This window comes from Oncorhynchus masou, chromosome 21, assembly GCF_036934945.1.
Source record: "Oncorhynchus masou masou isolate Uvic2021 chromosome 21, UVic_Omas_1.1, whole genome shotgun sequence".
In the NCBI taxonomy this organism is placed as follows: Eukaryota; Metazoa; Chordata; class Actinopteri; order Salmoniformes; family Salmonidae; genus Oncorhynchus; species Oncorhynchus masou.
In genome coordinates this window covers 33,308,916-33,330,305 of record NC_088232.1, presented here as the reverse complement: position 1 = coordinate 33,330,305, position 21,390 = coordinate 33,308,916, and the positions used below count along the sequence as shown (strand labels likewise).

General features: G+C 43.1%; 1 protein-coding gene across 3 annotated transcripts in view; it reads right to left on the bottom strand.

The window, feature by feature from the left end:
- The window catches only part of LOC135508186 (kinectin-like), a 44,865-nt gene extending 23,915 nt beyond the window's left edge, over window positions 1–20,950 (bottom strand). For all 3 annotated transcript variants that reach the window (XM_064928209.1, XM_064928208.1, XM_064928211.1), the window contains exons 1-7: window positions 20,804–20,950; window positions 4,696–5,336; window positions 4,249–4,407; window positions 3,953–4,057; window positions 2,555–2,790; window positions 2,288–2,419; window positions 1,819–1,925 (exon numbers count right to left, since the gene is read on the bottom strand). In XM_064928209.1, the coding sequence (XP_064784281.1) occupies window positions 1,819–1,925; window positions 2,288–2,419; window positions 2,555–2,790; window positions 3,953–4,057; window positions 4,249–4,407; window positions 4,696–5,335 (1,379 nt within the window). In that variant the 5' untranslated portion in view covers window position 5,336; window positions 20,804–20,950. The remainder of the gene's footprint in view (window positions 1–1,818; window positions 1,926–2,287; window positions 2,420–2,554; window positions 2,791–3,952; window positions 4,058–4,248; window positions 4,408–4,695; window positions 5,337–20,803) is intronic.
- Between the last annotated feature and the right edge of the window lie 440 nt (window positions 20,951–21,390).

The window sequence follows — 21,390 nt, the reverse complement described above, 5'->3', positions numbered from 1 at the left end:
ACCGTACGTACATACCCCAACCAGAAGCCATGGATTACAGACAACATCCGCACTGAGCTAAAGGCTAGAGCTGCCACTTTCAAGGAGCGGGACTCGAACCCGGAAGCTGATAAGGAATCCTGCTATGCTCTCTGACAAACCATCAAACAGGGAAAGTGCCAACACAGGACTAAGATCGAATCGTACTACACCGGCTCCGATGCCCGTCGGAGGTGGCAGGGCTTGCAAACCATTACAGACCATAATAGTGAAGCACAGTCGAAAGCTGCCCAGTGACACGAGCATACCAGACGAGTTAGAAGTAATTTATCTTTGCTTTGAGGAAAAAACACTGAAACATGCATGAGAGCACCAGCTGTTACTGGATGACAGCGTGATCAGGCTCTCCGCAGCCGATGTGAGTAAGACCTGGACACCTTTTAAGAATCCTATTCATTGACTACAGCTCAGCGTTCAACACCATATTGCTCTCAAAGCTCATCAATTAGCTAAGGTCCCTGGGAATAAACACCTCCCTCTGCAACTGGATCCTAAACTTCCTGATAGGTCGCCCCCAGGTGGTAAGGGTAGGTAACAGCACATCCACCATGCTGATACTCAACACAGGGGCCCCTTAGGGGTGCGTGCTCAATCCCCTCCTGTACTCCCTGTTCACCCATGACTGCACAGCCAGGCACGACTCCAACACCTTCATTAAGTTTGCCGATGCCACAACAGTGGTAGGCCTGATCACCGATGAGACTCTCCCTCAACGTGATCAAGACAAAGGAGATGATTGTGGACTACAGGAAAAAGAGGACCGAGCACGCCCCCATTCTCATCGACGGGGCTGTAGTGGAGCAGGTTGAGAGCTTCAAGTACCTTTGTGTCCACATCACCAACAAACTAACATGGTCCAAGCACACCAAGACAGTCGTGAAGAGGGCACGACAAAACCTATTCCCCCCCAGGAGACTGAAAAGATTTGGCATGGGTCCTCAGATCCTCAAAAGACTCTACAGCTGCTCCATCGAGAGCATCCTGACTGGTTACATCACTGCCTGGTATGGCAGTGATGCCTTCAGAGGAAGGCCCTAAAAATTGTCAAAGACTCCAGCCACCCTAGTCATAGACTGTTCTCTCTGTTACCGCATGGCAAGTGGTATGGGAGCGCCAGGCCTAGGTCCAAAAGGCTTCTAAACAGCTTCTACCCCCAAGCCATAAGACTCCTGAACAGCTAATTAAATGGCTACCCAGACTATTTGCATTGCCCCCCTTTTACGCCGCTGCTACTCTCCCTCCCCCCCTGCTGCTCTTTAACGACTTGTTACTTTTATTTCTTATTCTTATTTTTTAAACTGCATTGTTGGTTAGGGGCTTTTAAGTCAATTTCACTGTAAGATCTACAACTTTTGTGCAGTGCATGTGACTAATAAAATTTGATACCAAGATTCACGCAGTTCGGTCCTTCAGTGTCAGAAGAGTAGCGTTTTAAGTGTTTTCCACAAAATTCTAAATGGCCGAAAATTCTTAATGGCAAAATTGCTCCTTGTGAGTAGAGGGACCTATGCACCAAATGTCATGACTAGGTCAAACGGGGTGAGCAGCGTGACCTTTCAAAGTTAGCATTTTCAATCTTTTGTTACAGCACCACCATCTGGCCAATTAGTGTACTTTTGTAAATGCAGGATCTCTTTGGCAGGACGCATCATTCACCTAAGTTTAGTCAGAATTAAGCCAGTGCTGTCCGAGGTATTGTGTGCGACTAACGTACGAACGTGGGGGATAACGAAGACCTTAACATTTTACAAACTAGGAGGGCTGGGAAGTGGCTCTCACTTGCTCTCCATCTGGTTGGTGGCAGAGCTGACTGCGTCTCTCAGGATGCCGTTCTCCTGCTGCAGCCTGGCGATCTGACCCTCCAGCTGCTCCCTCAGCTTCTGGAACTACACAGTACAAATCACTGGGAGTCAATTTAACTTAACTAGGCAAGTCAGTTAAGAACAAATTCTTATTTACAATGACGGCCTAGGAACAGTGGGTTAACTGCATTGTTCAGGGGCAGAACGACAGATGTTTACCTTGTCAGCTTGGGGATTTGATCTAGCAACCTTTTGGTTACTGGCCCAACACTCTAACTACTAGGCTACCTGTTGCTCTAACCACCTAACATACAGCATCAGAAGCAGTACTCTGTATACTGCCTTAGGACTGATGTCTGAGTATGAAGCATGACAGTAAAAGGGTGATGGTAGTTGAGGTTTGGCCTGTTAAGGTAAAAGTTGTATCAGTGGTGGATGGTGCTCACCTTCATCTGCATTCCCTGAAGCTCTCCCTGGGCTTTAGCCTGCACGACATTCAGCTCCTTCTCCATTGCCCCACGCTGGTCCCTCAGAACTGCCTCCGCTCTCACAGTCTTCTGCTTCTCCTGCTGCAGCTCCTAACAGAGGAAAGGGCAGAAACAGCAGCAGTGAAATGTCACCAAGCCACAGGTAGTCAACCAGTGATGTAGTCAATGGATATGCATTATTGTACCGGTATCTTAGGGTTATCTTATGAGTGTGTGCAGCAGTACCTTGCTGAGCTGCTGGACCTTGTCCTTGGAGATGGAGGCCTCCTCCTGCAGAGTGGTGAGGAGCCTCTCTCTCTCCAGGGATGAGGGGTCAGTCTTCACTGCAGACTTCTGCCAAGCGTCCAGAGCAGAGGGGTTCTTATCTTTAAGCACGGTAACCACACTCACAGCCTCTGCCTGTGACAGGGCCAGACTACCCAGGCCCACTAACAGCTCCTTCAGCTTCACCTCAGAATTCTCTGCAAATATACACACATACAGGTAGAGGATGAATTATATTATGTGTTGTATGGTAGCTGATGTGTTGAATAAATTAGTGCAGTGTAAATACATTTATAAAATATCACTGTTCATATGTCAGCTTTAATTAAGTTATAATGCCAGAGAAGCCGGTGTTTGGAGGATATATTGGCACAGGTGTTGTTTATTCATACTATTTCATCCTTCCAAAAGATATAGTCCGGACACAAATCTAGGGTTGCTACCCAAGCCGGCTGGTCGTTCGTTCTAATGGTTCGGTTGCTCGAGACACGACCCAGTCGTTCAGTCTTTTTGTTCTGTCTATGGACGCGACCCAATCGTTCATTCAAAATGCTCCATTGCCATATAGGCTGGCAACGTTCTTAAACCTTGCTTGCTAGCTAGCCAACTATGGCTAACTTACAGTCACATCAAATAGTGCAGCCAGAATAACAGCAAAGTAGCTGCATTTGCGTTCGTTTAAGCTGTTTGCTAGTGACATTTATTTGGATACAGCCATAACAAAAGAGCTATGCACAATTTCGCCTGGCATAGAAAATGTGCTTTCTCGTCAGGACACCGTTGTTCAGAGGAGACAGCCAACAACCCAGCTAACACAATCACTTCCAACTGAAGCTGGAAAAATAGCAAACTAGCTGCACCTTGTTTCGTTTGACCTGTTTTCCATTGATAGTTATTTGTATATCCATAAAAATGAAGCTGATTTATGATTCCGACTGGCTGAGAAAAGCTGCCTGGCTATCGGTCTCATCCCGACTCCTGACACGTTCACAATATTACGGCTGGAGATCGAATTTGAATATTGAAACACTGTTGCAAATGTCGGAGAGACAGACAGCAAGGTTTATACAAATCTCTGCTGTTAAATGTAAGTCTAAAAGAAATGTGAGATAATGTCTAGATGCTTTTTATAATGGAGATCAAGTTGATAAATTGCCTGGCTGGGCTGATGAGACAGTGGATTGCACAGTCAGATGGGACAGAGTAAATAGGCATTTTAACATCATCAACTTAGCCGGTGGTAACTTGCGGAATAGACACTGGCTGGAATTAAGTTTTAACCAATCAGAATTCAGGATTAGACACACTCGTTGTATAAACATGGTATAGAAGCTATATGTTAGAGTGTAGGGTTCGCACCTTTGTTGGCCTCGTTCTTCTGTTTCTTGCCACTCCCCTTGGAGGGCGCGTCATCATTGTGGTTGACAGAAGTCGCAGAGTCAGCCTGGACATCATCCACTGGGGCTGGGGGAGACAGAAGCACATGGTCATATTTGGTGCCAGACACATAAAATCAAGATATTGTTGGCCCAAGGATTTCATTTTCAAAAAAAGGCAGATTTAGATATATTCTGCTTCTTGCTAGCAGCGTCAAACAATGTCTCTGATTCTGCTCTGACTTTGATTACAATACAGTAAGTATTCATCATCCTTACCATGCTCAGTCTTCTGCTTCTTGGCAGAGTTTCTTTTCTTGCCACTGGTTGTGGTGGTGTCTGGGGGGGCAGGACCATCCTGTGCTTTGGTTTCCACCATCACTGGAGCCTCCTTTTTGACTGGAGCTGGAGCCTTCTCCACCTTAATCTCTTCCTCCACTAGACAGGAACGAACAAGAGGACAATTAGGTTGAGGAGATACGAGGAAAAAGGTTGCCACTATTATAGACACATTTGTGTTGAAGGTATTTTGAGGTTATGGCCATTTTAACAAACTCCCTCCCGCTCCCTACTCATACTGTGCTTTAAATAATCAGATTTGATTCGGGAGGATAGACACTAATGAGTGGCCTCAGGGAAGATGCTGGCCCCGTTTGTAGACGCAGGCAAGTGCCCCGGACTCCACACATCCTCATACTACTAAAGCCACTCTGGCCTTCTACTCACCAGACTCTGTCTTCTGCTTCTTCTCCTTCTTCTTCTTGCCAGAGGGCTGGGGTGGGGTCTGGGCCTGGCATGGGGGCTGGGCCTGGCATGGGGGCTGAGACTGGTGGTCAAGCTGGGGTGAGGGGGGACTGGGTTTAGCCACTGGGGCAGGGGGCTCTGCTTTGCGGCCAGCTGGCTTGGAGCCGTTCACCTCAGGTTCCTCGGCAGGGGGAGCAGCTGCAGCTTTGGCAGCTTTCTTCTCCTTCTTCTTCCTCTCCCTCACCCCTACAGGGGCCTCGGCTGGCGCTGCCACAGGGACAGGAACCGGGGTGGGCTGGGCCATAGGGGTAGGCTCCTCCTCCGCGGTGGAGCTGCTCACGGCGTCAGCCATGTCAAAGTCCCGCAGGTCTTCCTCTGACTCTCCTCCTCCCCCACCACCTCCTCCGCTACTGCTCTCCTTCTTCTTGCTCTTTTTCTTGTCATTCTTCTTGCGAGTGTCTGGTTTGGAGGGTGGCAGCTTGAGATCTCGTTTCTGCCTGGCTAGCACCTCATCATAAGACGTCTCCTTCATGAAGAGCCAGAAGAAGAGGAAGATGAGGGCGATGACCAGGGATGGGGCCAGGATCACCAAGTACTGAGAGTCATAGATGTCCAGCGCCATTCTGAAGAGACAGAGCAAGAATGAGTCATGAGTATCATGCACATGATAAGCCAACTGTCAACATAAGACATTTAACAAATGTGTCATAGCTGTCCTATACCTCTTCTTCGTTGCCACATATTTTAGATAAAAAAGTTGATTCTCACACGGACTAGGTCAATTCCAAACTTCAAGGCCAGTCAGACACTGGCACAGCCCCATCCATGCCAGGGCAGCCCAGTGAAAGGGGAAATGGGGTAACATGATTTACAAGATGAACAGCTACAGGCGCTTCCAGACATCCCAGATCATTCTGACACAAATAGCTGTGGTGCCAGAACACATTCCACCTCTCCCAGTGCCTCCCTAATAAGAGGACGCTGGCGCTGCTGCTGACACTTCCTCAATACGTTATGGGTTTGATATACTACAGCAAAAATGCTAATGCCTTTTCCACACTGCATACATTTATTGGTAAGAAATATGACAACTCCTGGAGGTTATCTGCAGTCAGGGGGAGACAGCCCTGTGCAGAGGGAATGTGTGTGTGTGTGTGTGTGTGTGTGAGGGAGGGGTAATTAGCATGTACGGAGGACACCTTTGTGTCTTCCCTCACCCATAGACCTCTCATCTCTGTGATAGGGTCTATTAGACTAGTAGAGTACACTGTCCTAGCCTACAGCCTAACACTTTCTTTACACACATACACGGAAGACTAGCTACTAAAGTTGGTAACGCTTACAAACAATGTACTTACGAGAAACAATATGCACTGAATTAATCTGTCTACCTTTTATCATGTCCATAGTGTGTGTATTAGCTAGATGAAAGAAACAAAATGGACACCCTGATGGATTGCACCTCGAGGGTGACATGACACTCTAAACTCAATAGAGGAAGGCTTTGCAAGGGGCAAAAATACACCAACATGTAAATATTGTCCCAGTGCTGCACCAGCCTGTTGAGAGGTGAAAATTATCTTCTCCTGGCAGGCCCAAGACACAGCAATATGTCATTGTCAAGCAAGGTAAAGCCTATGCATGACCCTTAGCATTTACACAGGATGCTGGACATAAACATTAGAAACACCTGAGCGGTGTTTGAATACCCATACTAACATACTGTATACTACATACTTAATGAGTATATACTACATACTATTAGTTCATTTTAGTATACTGTAAAATAACGGTATCCTTTCAGTTGTGTGTACTAGTGCTCGCCTGTCCACCAGAAGTTGATGCTGTTGCTATGCAACCTTTTGCTAGCATAACAAATTACTAGCTATACATTTTACGACTTCGGGTGCGTTCTTAAATTCAATCCGGAGTGCCAGAGAGTGCTCAGTGTGCTCTGGGCATTAGTAAATTCAAAGCTTTGTCAGATTGTCCGTTTGTTACTTCAGAGAATTTCGCTCTCAGAGCGTACACTGACGCTCTGGCCGAGGAGTAGGGTTGATCTGAGCGTTCTGACCATACAACGGCAGTCAATCACCCGAGCTAGCTGGTTTGCTACTACCAAACACAAATGACAGAACACCTCACTCTGACAAATCAAATACATTTGTATTTGTCACATGCACTGAATACAAAAGGTGTTGGTAGACCTTACAGTGAAATGCTTACTTACAAGCCCTTAACCAACAATGCAGTTAAGAAAATACCAACAAAGAAAGTAAGAGATAAGAACAACAAATAAGCAGCAGTCGGTTAAACTGTTTTCATGTTATTCAGAGCGTTGGTGACTGTGCTGCTGGCAACAATTTAATTATTCTTTTTTTGCCGACGTTTACTACCATCGACCATATTCAACAGGTGTTGAGTGTTCGTAGATTCATCAGTTATTCTGGTCTCTGGTACACTCAGATAAGAGTGAGCTGAAATCGGAGTAGATAGCCAGAGCGAATTTACGCACCCGAATGTCCATTGCTAACGCACGACTATACTACTTAGCTAAGCTAATTATGACGGGAATAATCAAGTCAATAAACGTGGGTTAGTTAGTTAGATAGCATATAGTTAATATACAGGTAAGTTCGATGTATTAATAGCCAACTAACGTTAGGCAGCTAGCTAACATACCGGTGGTACATACTGCTGTAATGATATTCTATGTGGTTCGTAAGGATAGTGTAGCTAACAAATTGTCAGCCGACATAGCGTCTAAGGTAACGTATTTGAAAAGTCATTACTTTATTACATTGCTCAACATTTTAACATTTGCCATAATTAGTTAAAGCAATGAATTTGTATCCGCTTGTTGGACTTCAGCTGCATATTTCCACCGTTTTCTGCAATGTATGTAGTTCTGTCTGAGCTGGTCTTGTCTATTGATGTTCAGTATTATGTCATTCTGTATTATGTTTTGTGTGGACCCCAGGAAGAGTAGCCAAAAGCGAATGGGGATCCTAATAAAAATGCCCCCCCCCCCCAAAAAAATCTGAAAAGGTTGTGAAGCCACGCCCATTTTCTGATCAATTGCATTATGGGCCCTAAAAATCACGGAAATAGTGTCTACTGCTTGTATACTTCGCATTTTGGCGAATGTAGTACGACATCTCGGAACGTTTGGCATTCTAACTAGATCCATACTATGACCAGTAAGCATACTACATTTACGTCACAAATAGTAGAGTTAGTATGAGCATTCAAACACAGCTCTGCTCTTCCCATGACAGACAGACCAGGTGAAAGCTATGATCCCTTAATGTCCTTGTTAAATCCAATTCAAATCAGTGACCATGTTTACATGCGCACAGTATTCCGTATAGTAGCTCATATCCCACTTAAGGTCTTATCCCACTCACGAGTATCCTTGTCTTAACAGAAACGTGTGGACTTTTCATTTCCTTAAAACCAGTCAAGCTGATGACATTGACATTTTGCACAGGACTAATCTTTCCACTGTTTTCTCCCCGGTCACTAAACAAAACAGACAACTTTACCAGCGTTAGATAGAATGCATGCATTAGTAATCTAGTTATGTAAGACAACATTCCGTTGAGCACTACTCTATTTAGACTTCTGAGGCAACAAGTTGTGGCAGAAAATAAGCTACATGTATCAAACTACTGTTGACAAATGGCTACCAAATGTTGTGAATTATAACATGGCCTACCAAAGCAGAAATGTCTAAATTATAAAATTATATATATATTTTTTAAACTTTACAAGTCAGTTAAGAACAAATTCTTATTTTCAATGACAGCCTAGGAACAGTGGGTTAACTGCCTGTTCAGGTGCAGAACAACAGATTTGTACCTTGTCAGCTCGGGGGTTTGAACTTGCAACCTTCCGGTTACTAGTCCAACGCTCTAACCACTAGGCTACCCTGCCACCCATTATAGTAGGCAAAATTATGGTGGATCGAACTGAGCATATAGTCTACTTTTTGAAGTAATTTGTTTGACAATAAAATGAAAACATAAAATCACCCATGATATGCAAAACTGAGCAGACTGAAAAAAACGACAGTAAAACAGGATAAGTTGTTTACATGCACAGTATCCAGTCTTAGATTAGCATTTCCCAGGCATCTTATCCGGGTTTCTCATAACCGGGATAAAGCATTTTCGGGATATGTTTTAACTCAAAATCAGAATATTTGAGAATCGCGAATAATAACGGGATGTTGGTGTGCATGTAATGTGGTCAGTGTAGATGAAGGGGAGGAGACGGGTAAAGAAAGATTTAAGCCTAGAGACAATTGAGACATGGATTTTATTTATACAGTGCATTCGGAAAGTATTCAGACCCCTTGACGTTTTCCACATTTTGTCACGTTACAGCTTTCCTCTAAAATTGATTAAATTGTCCCCCCCCGGTTGAAACTTTTTTGCACATGTTTTAAAATAAAAAATAAATCACATTTACATAAGTATTCATACCCTTTACTCTAATCAAATTTTATTGGTCACATACACATGGTTAGCAGATGTTAATGTGAGATGTAAATGTAAATGCTTGTGCTTCTAGTTCCGACAGAGCAGTAATATCTAACAATTCCCCAACAACTACCTAATACACACAAATCTAAAGAGGTGAATGAGAATATGTACATGCAAGTATATGGATGAGCGATGGCCAAGCTGCATTGGAAAGGTGCAATAGATGGTATAAAATACAGTATATACACAGTACCGGTCAAATGTTTGGGGTCACTTGGACATTTCCTTGTTTTTGAAAGGAAAGCTAATTTTCTGTCCATTAAAATAACATCAAATTGATCAGAAATACAGTGTAGACATTGTTAATGTTGTAAATGACTATTGCAGCTGGAAACAGCAGATTTTTTAAATGGAATATCTACATAGGCTTACAGAGGCCCATTATCAGCAACCATCACTCCTGTGTTCCAATGGCATGTTGTGTTAGCTATTTATTAATTTAAAAGGCTAATTGATCATTAGAAAACCATTTCGCAATTATGTTAGCACAGCTGAAAACTGTTCTGATTAAAGAAGCAATAAAACTGGCCTTCTTTAGACTCGTTGAGTATCTGGAGTATCAGCGTTTGTGGGTTTGATTAAAAGCTCAAAATGGCCAGAAACAAAAGGTCTTTCTTCTGAAACTCATCAGTCTATTATTGTTCTGAGAAATGAAGGCTATTTCATGCAAGAAAAGCTACAAGCTTGGCACACCTGTATTTGGGGAGTTCTCATTCTTCTCTGCAGATCCTCTCAAGCTCTGTCAGGTTGGATGGGGAGCGTCGCTGCACAGTTGTTTTCAGAGCTCTCCAGAGATGCTCAAGTCCTGGTCCCGGCTAGGCCACTCAAGGACATTGAGACTCGTCCCGAAGCCACTCCTGCATTGTCGTGGCTGTGTGTTTAGGGTTGTTTTCCTGTTGGAAGGTGAACCTTAGTCCCCAGTCTGAGGCCCTGAGCATTCTGGAGCAGGTTTTCATCAAGGATCTTTCTATACTTTCCTCTGTTGATGTTTCCCTTGATTGTGACTAGTCTCCCAGACACTGCTGCAGAAAAATATACCCACAGCATGATGTTGCCACCACAATGCTTCACCGTAGGAATGGTGCCAGGTTTCCTCCTCTTAGCTTCAGGCCAAAGAGTTCAATCTTGTTTATTATGGTCAGAGTCCTTTAGGTGCATTTTGACAAACTCCTAGCAGGCTTTCATGTGCATTTTACTGAGGAGTGGCTTCCGTCTGGCCACTCTAGCATAAAGGCCTGATTGGTGGTGGAGTGCTGCAGAAATGGTTGTCCTTCTGGAAGGTTCTCCCATCTCCACAGAGGAACTCTGTCAGAGTGACCATCGGGTTCTTGGTCATCTCCCTGACCAAGGGCTTTTTCCCCCCGATTGCTCAGTTTGGCCAGCTCTAGGAAGTCGGGGTGGTTACAAACTTCTTCCATTTAAGAATGGAGGCCACTTTGTGCTTGGGGACCTTCAATGCTGCAGACAAATTTTGGTACCCTTCCCCAGATCTGTGCCTCCACACAATCCTGTCTCGGCGCTCTACGGACAATTCCGTCAACCTCATTGCTTGGTTTTTGCTCTGAGATGCACTGCCAACTGTGAGACCTTATATAGACAGGTGTGTGTCTTTCCAAATGATGTCCAATCAATTGAATTTTCCACAGGTGGACTCCAATCAAGTTGTAGAAAATCTCAAGGATGATCAATGGGAACAGGATGAGCCTGAGCTCAATTTTGAGTCTCACAGCAAAGGATCTGAATCCTTATGTAAATAAGGTATCTGTTTATTTTTAGTACATGTGCACAACTTTCTAAAAACCTTCTTTCACTTTGTCATTATGGGGTATTGTGTGTAGATTGGTGAGGATTTATTTATTTTTAATCCATTTTAGAATAAGGCTGCAACGTAAAAAAAATTGGAAAAGGGGAAGGGGTCTGAATACTTTCCAAATGCAATGTATGTTTGCCATTCCAAAAGGTCAATGGGCGAGGATCATTACATTGCCAAATAACATTAGTAGAAAAAAATGCCTGTCCAACAACCACCTCAACAGAGATTGTTTTACTTAGTCAGGCATCACTTTATTTGTACGCTGAGTGGAAATTAAAACATTTCAGCCCTGGGGCATGGTTTAGTTTGAAGTGTACTATTGTTGTCAACAATACAAACAGTTGCGCCAACCGTGGCTGACAGGACAATACCCGCTTGCTCTGGATTCAGATTGGTGTCAGCAATAGCACAGGACTCAGCCCCCTCTGTCTAGCTAGCACATCTCCTATGCTGGGCCTCTTAGTTAGGCCCTAATTTGGATTAAGTAGATTACCCATGATAATACATTAAGAATAACTTCCCGCTGCAGTGCTTCTCTGGGCCTGATGGGCTTGAGGTGCAACAGTCAGTTTCACCTCGGCCTGTAAAACCTCTCCCATTATTTCACACCTGACACACACACTCACCGACTCATGCACAAACAAACACACATAGTCCAGCAAGCAGCCAGATAGATATATATCCAACAACTGTCATCATGTAAGGCTAACTTATCATTCACTTGTTCCTCATTCTGAGAGATTGCTTCAGACCATTTCCAATGACAAAACTTCTCCAAGTAGAAATAAATTGTATTCAAGTGAGTTCTCACAGAGCACGAATGCATAAGGGGGCAATTCCACAGTAACAGATTTACTGTGGAGACTCAGATCTTTCACTTAGAATGTGTGCCAAACAAAAAACATTGATTTCAAAGTTTAACAAACCATACAACTCTATGCACAATGACTACTTGACAATTTACACAGAAAGAAAACAAACAACGTTTACAGTAACACAACATTTTATCTGCACCGTTCTTCTTGTAAATGTGTTTTTGTAAAATTCTGTGGAAATTGTTAAGTAGTTTGTGCGCATAGAGTTCAATGGATTGTTAATCTTTGAAATCAATGGCTTTTGTTGGGTATAGATTTTAAAGTGAAAAATCTGAGTCTCCATTACCATGGAATTGCCCATGAGCTGCATTTTGCGTGGTTGTTGTGGTTAAAGGTGAATTCATGCCAATATTTAAGAGTTCTATATATTAACGTCAACCCCCTGTAGGAGTATGCCACCTCACCAATTCCCTAATTACCCTCTGGACACACCCCTTCTCCTGCCAACTCACCACACCCGAACTCACTCTGATAATCAGCATTCCTCTCCCTTCCTCACCTATATAAGCAGCTGTTTTTTTTCCACCTCATTGTTTGAGGTGGCTTAAGTCCTTTGTTGTGTGTACTGGGTGCTGAAGTAGGTGTTTATTTTATTTTATTATTTTTAACATGTATAACATTAACTTTGTAGGTTTATTGCCAATCAGAGTGACACTTCACTTAGACTACTTCCTTTTCTTATATTCTGAGTTCTATAGATCTTGACAATGGCCTTTTTTGATTAGCATGTTTTGTTATACTTTATTTCTCAGTTCTGGCACTGTCTTGTGTGCTAACTCTCAGCACCAAAGCCAGAGCACCCACCCTCAGTTATTTCAGTCTTGTCCTGCAAGAGCAGAAAACACTAGTTGGGACAATTGGAGATGTGAAAGTTAAGACCTCTTAAGCAGAATAGAACACTAGGCAGTGTGGACAGGATTGCGGTGGGTGAGTTGCATCATACCTGCCTGATTGCTTTCTGCCCTAACTATGCCTCAGACTGGAGGGTGCAAACATTTCCCATTGCAGCAGGAGCCAAATGAGCCTGAAGACAAAGCTCTCTTGCACCATTCCCCGGACCTCCTGTTTTGGCAGGGACAGGCCTCAGGAACCCCCATGATAAATTGTCAACATGGCGAAACAACCTTTCAGGGCACTACACCTGACCTTTAGCTTGTAATTTGTTAGTACCATCTATGTTTAGTAACTAGGCTTGGGCGGTATACCGGGGTATTTGGAAAAAGACACGGAATAGTTAATACCTTTTCATTAGACAAAGTCAACTATTTACTGAATATAAATGAAACCATTTCAAATATTACAATTCATGTAAGGAAATAAGTCAATTGAAATAAATTCCTTAACCTCATCTATGGACTTCACATGACTGGTTAAACAGACACGTTGGTCACAGATACCTTTAACTTGAGTGTAGGGGGCAGGACTTTTGTTTTTGGCTAAAAAACGTACCCATTTGAAACTACCTATTTCTCAGGCCCAGAAACTAGAAAATGCATATAGTTGTCAGATTTAGGATAGAAAACTCTAAAGTTTCCAAAACTGTCAAAATATTGTCTGAGTATAACAGAACTGATATTGCAGGTGAAAACCTGAGGAAAATCAAACCAGGAAGTGCTGTTTCTCCTGAAAGCTTTGTTCCATTGCCTTGCCTCCATTTTAAAGGGATATCAATCTGATTCCTTTTCCTATGGCTTCCTCAAGGTGTTAGTCTTTAGACATAGTTTCAGGCTTTTATTTTGAAAAATGAATGAGAAAGATATCGCGTCAGTGGATAGCTGGGTGTTCGCAGAGTGTCGCTTGCACCACAGAGTGGGGCAGCCATTGTCTCTCCCTCTCCTATTGAAAAATCGACAGTCCCAGTTGATATATTATCGATTATGTATTTTAAAAACAACCTGAGAATTGATTATAAAAACGTTTGACATGTTTGTGGACATTACGGATAGTATTTGGAATTTGTCTGCGATGTCGTGACCGCTCGAGCCTGTGGATTTCTGAACATAATGCGCCAAACAAATGGAGGTATTTTAGATATAAAAATAATCTTTATGGAACAAAAGGAATTTATTGTGTAACTGGGAGTCTCGTGGGTGCAAACATCCGAAGATCAAAGGTAAGCGATTGAATCTATTGCATTTCTGACTTTCGTGACCAATCTACTTGGCTGCTAGTGTTTAATAGTTTGTCTACTGCGAGAGATGTTCTTACTTAAACGCTTGTTATGCTTTCGCCAAAAATCTGTATTGAAATCTGACATGCCAGGTGGAATAACAACGAGCTACGCTGTGTTTTGCTATATTGCACTTGTGATTTCATGAAAATTAAGTATTTTTAGTAATTTTAATTTGAATTCAGCGGGTGTTGATAAATGATCCCGCTAAAGGGATGGGTGCGTCAAGAAGTTAATAAAAAAGTGCAGTGGATCAGAAAATCAGTATCTGGTGTGACCATTTGACTGATGGAGTGCCACACATCTCCTTTGAATATTTGATTAGGCTGTTGATTGTAGTCTTGAATGTTGCTGGTTATTGGTGGGAACTGGCACACGTTGATCCAGAGCATCCCAAATATGGGTGACATGTATGGTGAGTATGCAGGAACTGGGAATTTTTCAGCTTGTAGGAATTGTGTACAGATCCTTGCATTATCATGCTGAAACATGAGGTGATGACGGCGGATAAACTGCTCGCCCACACAACACCATACACGTGGTCTGAGGTTGTGAGGGCTGTGGGACAGCTTATGGTAGAGAAATGAACATTCAATTCTGGCAACAGCTCTGGTGGGCATTTCTGCAGTCAGTATGCTGATTGCATGCTCTCTCTGAGACACCTGTGGCGTTGTGACAACTGACCTTTTATTGTCCCCTGCACAAGGTGCCCTGTGTAATGATCATGCTGTTTCATCAGCTTCTTGATATGTCTCACCTGTCAAGTGGATGGGTTATCTTAGCAAAGGAGAGATGCTCATTAACAGGGATGTCAACATGTGCACACAATTTGAGAAGCTTTGCATATGGAACATTTCTGGGATCTTATTTCAGCTCATAAAACATGGGACTAACAATTGACATGTTGTGTCTTAAATATTTGTACGGAGTATGAAGTTTTTCAATACATGTTTTGTAGCTACTTTTAGTTAATACCTGCAGTCAACTTGTGAAATACATTAGGAGATTGTATTCTTTATTTCACCATCACATTTGACATTATGAAGTTGACCAGTCACATTTGTAAATAGCACAACGGGAGACTGTGAGTCCATAGCGTTCTATTTCTGCGAGTCTCTGTGCGGTGCAAGTGAATTTCCTACAAGTGTAACTTCATGTTTTCCATCATATCGTATGCCTTTCTGCCAGAAGTCGGGGAGCTCTAGATGAGTTTGTACAGCTATCATTTTTTCCCCCCGTTCTTCCTATTAGCGTTTTTCTCCTCCCCTCTGCTCCGTGTACACATGCAGCTCTTCCTTCAGAAAAGTATGCAACAATTGTGCAAATGAACAATCTTTCACCTGCAAAATATCCGCACCTCACCGACAATGACATTCGGTAGATACGCTGGTGTAACTAACTCGGTCAATACCCGCCAGTCTGCACAGCGCGATATCAACCCAGAGCATATCAGACTTCTTTTCTCTACCACATCACAGGATTACTGCAGCAAGCTCTGGACCATTACACCGGATCATTACAGCTAGCTAGCTGCAAAAGTGTGGCTATTGTTGGCTAGTGCCTCTGTCCCGAAGCAAGCACCAGTTAGCCTTGGGCTAGCCTCATCTCCCGGCTAGCTGACAAAGTGTACCAGCTAATTCTTGGGCAACAATACTACTTTTGCCAATTGGCCTGGACTCTATTGTCGACACAGCCCCGCCGATCCATCACGACTGGTCTGCCGACGTAAACGTCAATGTGGTTTCAACAGGCTTTTCTGTTGCGATATTGCTGAAGACACATCTGCTAGCCTTGGCCCGCTAGCTTTCTGAACGCCGTGTCTCCTGCTCACCTAGCGTAGTAGCGACGACTGAACGGCTCCCTGATTCACCTATTGCTGCTCATTGAACCCTATGATCACTCAGCTACACAGCTGATGCCTGCTGGACTGTTCACTAACACGGCACCTCATTTTGTTGGTCGGCCCCAGCCTCAACTCCGGTCCTGTATGTACCTCACTGACTCTGCCCATTCATTGCCATTTACCCGTTGTCTTATCACTCCTGATCAACACCCGTGATAGTTTTATGCCTCTGTCAATATGCCTTGTCTTCTGCTGTTTCGGTTAGTTCTTGTTTTATTTCAATGCAGAGCCCCCAGTCCCTCTCAACATGCCTTAGACAGCTCTTTTGTCCAACCCCCCCACCAAATGTGGAGACCTCACCTGGCTTAACTCGTGCCTCCAGAGATGCAACCTCTCGTCACTCAATGCCTAGGTTTACCTCCACTGTACTCGTCCTACCATACCCTTGTCTGTACGTTATGCCCTGAATCTAATCTGCTCCTTTCATTCTGTTCCCAACGCACAGTTCTTATAGCCTTTAGCCGTACCCTTATCATACTCTTCCTCTGGTGATGTAGAGGTTAACCCAGGCCCTGTAGCCCACAGTACTACACCTACTCCCCAGGCGCTCTCATTTGTTGACTTCTGTAACAGTAAAAGCCTTGGTTTCATGCATGTTAACATCAAAGCCTCCTCCCTAAGTTTGTTTTATTCACAGCTTTAGCACACCACCAACCCTGATGTCCTAGCCATGTCTGAATCCTGGCTTATGAAGGCCACAAAATTCTGAAATGTCCACCCCCAACTACAACATTTTCAAGCTAGAACTGCCAAAGCGGGCGGAGTTGCAATCTACTGCAGAGATGGCCTGCAGTGTACTGTCAAACTAACCAGGTCTGTGCCCAAACAGTTCCGGACTTCTACTTTTTTAATATTTTTTTATCCACCTTTCCAGAAATGTAGAACGTTATCTCAGCTCACTGTTCACCATAGCAACGCACACGCTTCAGCAGGTACATTTCACTGGTCACCCCCAAAGCCTATTCCTCCTTTGCCTGCCTTTCCTTCCAGTTCTCTGCTGCCTGGAACGACTGGAACGAATTGCAAAAATCGCTGGAGACTTCACTAACTTTAAGAATCAGCTGTCAGAGCAGCTTACCAATTACTGCACCGGTAAATAGCCTACCCAACTACCTCATCCATGTTCTTTTGCACCACAGTATCTACTTGCACATCTCACTCCAGTGTTAATGCTAAATTGTATTTTTTTTTTGCCACTATGGCCTATTTATTGCCTTACCTCCCTAATCTTACATTTGCACACACTGTACATAGATTATTCTATTGTTATCGACTGTACGTTTGTTTATCCCATGTGTAACTGTCTTTGTCACACTGCTTTGCTTCATCTTGGCCAGGTCGCAGTTGTAAATGGGAACTTGTTCTCAACTGGCCTAACTATTTAAATAAAGGTATTTAGGACTAAAAGCATTGTATTTGGGACATTCACTAAATCTTGTAATAAATAACGTGGTGACAAACTGCTTTGTGTATCCCTGGATTGTAAACTGCCCTGGTCATAACATGTTGATTCAACAATAGCTAAGATGGGGAAGTCTGTCCATATTAAAGCACTGCTCTGCCTTTCTAAAAACACAGGTCCTACAGGCTCTAGTTTTGTTCCACCTGGAATACTGTTCAGTCAGGTGCCACAGAGGGACCTCAAATTACAATTGGCTCAGAACAGGGCAGCATGGCTGGCTTTTAAATGTACACAGAGCTAACATGAATAACATGCATGTAAATCTCGCATGGTTCAAAGTGGAGGAGAGTGACTTAATCATTACTTGTTTTTGTAAGAAGTGTTGACATTCTGAATGCACCGGGGTGTCCTTTAATCCACTAGCACACAGCTCAGACACCCATGCATACCCCACAAGACATCCCACTAAAGGTCTGTTCACAATTCCCAAATTAAGAATCGCCTATGGGAGGCGCACAGTACTACATGGAACTATAGTCTAAATCAGACAACTGATGAAGTAGTAGAATCGAATTTAAAAATACAACTTATGGCACAGCAGGGACTGAAGGGACAAGGCTATATAAGACATGTATACATGGATTTTGTATTGTAGATGTGTGGTGGCCTGAGGTATTACACTGTTGGGTAAGGTGTTATGAAGTGTCACGTATTTAAACTCTAACGATCTTATGTTGCTGGGCCCCAGGAAGAGTCGCTGCTGCCTTGACAGCTAATGGGAATCCATCAAAATACAGTATTGGTCCTCTAGGGCCTATTCTCAAACAAGCATAATTTACAACTTCGAAATAAACCCAACAGATACTGTTTACATTTACAGTAATCATTTGATATTAAAACTGATGGCAGTAGGCAGATTATGCAATAGTCACTTTACTATGCTTATCTTAAATCTGCGTGATATCAGAATTGAAGTAAGCATACACCAATTATAACCTGGTTTTCTGAGTAGTCTTTCTAATTATTAGAACATGTAAAAACATTATCGGCAGTGTATTTGATCTGCACAAGCCAGGCAGGCCCCTCTTTAGTGTGTCTGGAACAGCGGAAGGCAAGAGTCTGAGGTTTTCACACTTTAGATGTCTGTACTCACATTTTGCAAAAATATGTTCGCTGAGGTAGAATGTTCATTTTGATTGCTGGTTTTCTGCATATTTTAGATGTCCATGTAAACAGGATTGGGGAAATTGTTCTTGCAAAGCATGTAAACATTTTAATCTAACTTATATTCATCTGACTTTCCACAATAACTACATTGGTGATCATGTGTTTTGCACGAGAGACGGTGACATTGATTTGAAACAGCCATTACATCCCTCAGTATCCAGGTTAAGCCATGAGGTTTACTCTAGCGTGGTGAGTTCAGTATCCCACAATGCTCCTTTCTGGAGCCAGAGGCTGATAAGGTATCTCAGCAGCCAGCCCTGTGGGTGCACACAAATAGAACTACCCCCTCAAACCATATCTGGAATAAGACTCACTAGAGGTTTTCATGCACACTGTCCTAACTGACCTCTCACTACTGATGTAAGGAAAATGACCTGTGAGTAGGCTAACCAGTGACAATTTCTCTACTCTGACTTTTAAAAAGGAGCAGGTCAAATACTTGCACTGGCCTCTTCGAAAGTGCAGCGGAGTGGTAAAGGCAGTTGGTCCTAAATGCCTCAATCTGTAAATCGTTTAAATTATCTATTCTCTTTAATGGTCTCCGTTTATGAAAAATTGAGATGAGATACTGGGGGAGTGGGAGGGGAGAATTTTGTGCATCTCCCCATTTTTACATAGCCAGAGAATGCAGGAAGAGAACAAGGCCTCACTCAAAGGTGAAATGGGGTGATGACGTGGTTCTATGAATGTGCTGTATACAATACAAACAGCATCTTGGTCAGTGATGCAGGCAGGACTGGTGGAAATATGGAAGTATATAGTCTACTGTATAAATTCTTAATGGCTGCAACATAAGGTGAGCATTTCCCAAATGTTGTGCACTACATTTTGTAGATGGCCCCTGTCATAAGTCACTGTCTGTAAAATTACACCGCACTTGGGGGATTTAGCTAACACAGTAAAAATGTTATGACATGCAGAGAGCATTTTCTAAATACCTGTAGTTAAACGCTTACCTCAAGGATCACTCATTCTTCAATCAACAGCTAACGTTACTACAGATGGTAGGACAGAAATGTTCCTTTACGTGAGGCTCCGAACAATCACTATTAGAGATCATATGATAAGCCTAACAATTCAAAAGACATCCTGCTGTCCATTGAAACGTTGCATAGCTTGTAATGTTGTAAACCGCTAGCTAATGAAACTATTCTACAGATAAAATAAATTACTTCTTTACACGTAAAAATTGCCTACAAGGGATGTTTGTAGCATGTTTTAAGTACAGGCTAGTAGCATGTGTTCTAAGCACAACTCTGGTATTGCCTAGTCTTAGGCTGATCAGTTCCGTTTCAAGACGATAATGTTCAGTCTTTGCTAACATGTCATGGCCTTGCACGTAACTTAGCTAGCTAAGTAAGCTAGCGTGCAGCACTGTGGTTAGATATTACTCTTAGCTAACTAGTGACACTAGACTAGCTAATCATAATGCGAATGTATTATATAACTAACGTTAACTTGGCTAGCAACGCACACCTGAGTTGGACACGACAGCGAAATTATCCTGGTTAAGATATACTGACGCGATGACTACGAACTTGCTAGCTACAAAGCCGTGCTAATGTCATTATTTGACAAGGGGCGCACATGTTGGTGGCTAGTTAGCTAACCACTCCGGGTTTCCAGTGACGCCTACTTCATATTAGCTATAGGCACAAAAGGGGTAGGCCAATTTTTTTTTTTGAGGATGGGGGTCTGGGTGTTTATCTAGTTAGCTGGGTTGTTGAAGAAAAGCTAGTTAACTTGCCAGCTACGAATCGTGACATTTGCGGAAAGGCTCGTCACTCACTGACAAGACGTCTCGAGATGCACGGACACAGCTAACGTTATTCTATATTTTAAATAGGTGAAATGCTCTAGTCTAAACTACATACTTTATTTTACAAATAACGTTTAAAGAAAATCACAGCTAATGTTGGCTTTATTCTGAAACCCAAACCCATTGTACAGCACCTGAGAAGCCAATCCTAACAAAAGGCCTCGCCTATAAAGTGACCTAGCGCCCCCTCTATTCTGAAATCTCTGACCCACTCTCGCGTCCCTATTTTCAGGCAGTGCCAGGCCCAGATAACGGTTTCAGCTACGAAAATCCTTGAATGACTAGATCGGTTTAAAAATAATAAATGTTGTAGGAGGAAATGCAATGCACATACCTGTATCTTAGTGCCAAAGTTCCCTAAATGTTGAAATGAAATGGCGAGTTCCCCGGAGCAGCTCCAACCCAAGCCCGTATCTTGTGTTTCGGTTTCGCGGGGGCGGGTCGGTCTGTCTCAGCACATAGCGTATGATTCAATGAAGGGATGGGACTGGATAAGAGGATGTGGAGAAGGCATGGCCTCTTGCTCTATGCACCCGATGAGACTACAACCACCCCGGGTGCACCAGGGTAGCCTGGAAATCCGACATTGAATTTAATTAATTCTATGTCGGGCATAAATTAGTGATTATGAAAGTTTCCTCAAGACCTCAAGCAAAAGTGTTAAATTATATTTTAAATTACTTTGCCAGTTGGTCTATTTGCGGGTAGGAATGTGGGACAATATCCACCAGAAAGCATAATTACAAACTTTTCAAAGCACTGGTAGTGCATTCGGATTTCTATCACCATAAGAATGCCAAGAACCATGTAAACACATGCACGAGCTCGGCAAGTATTTATCTTGTGACGCTTGTGTTGATAGAAATTTGAATGCACTACCACCAGCGCTTTGAATAGTTGTAATTGTTCTTACACATTCCT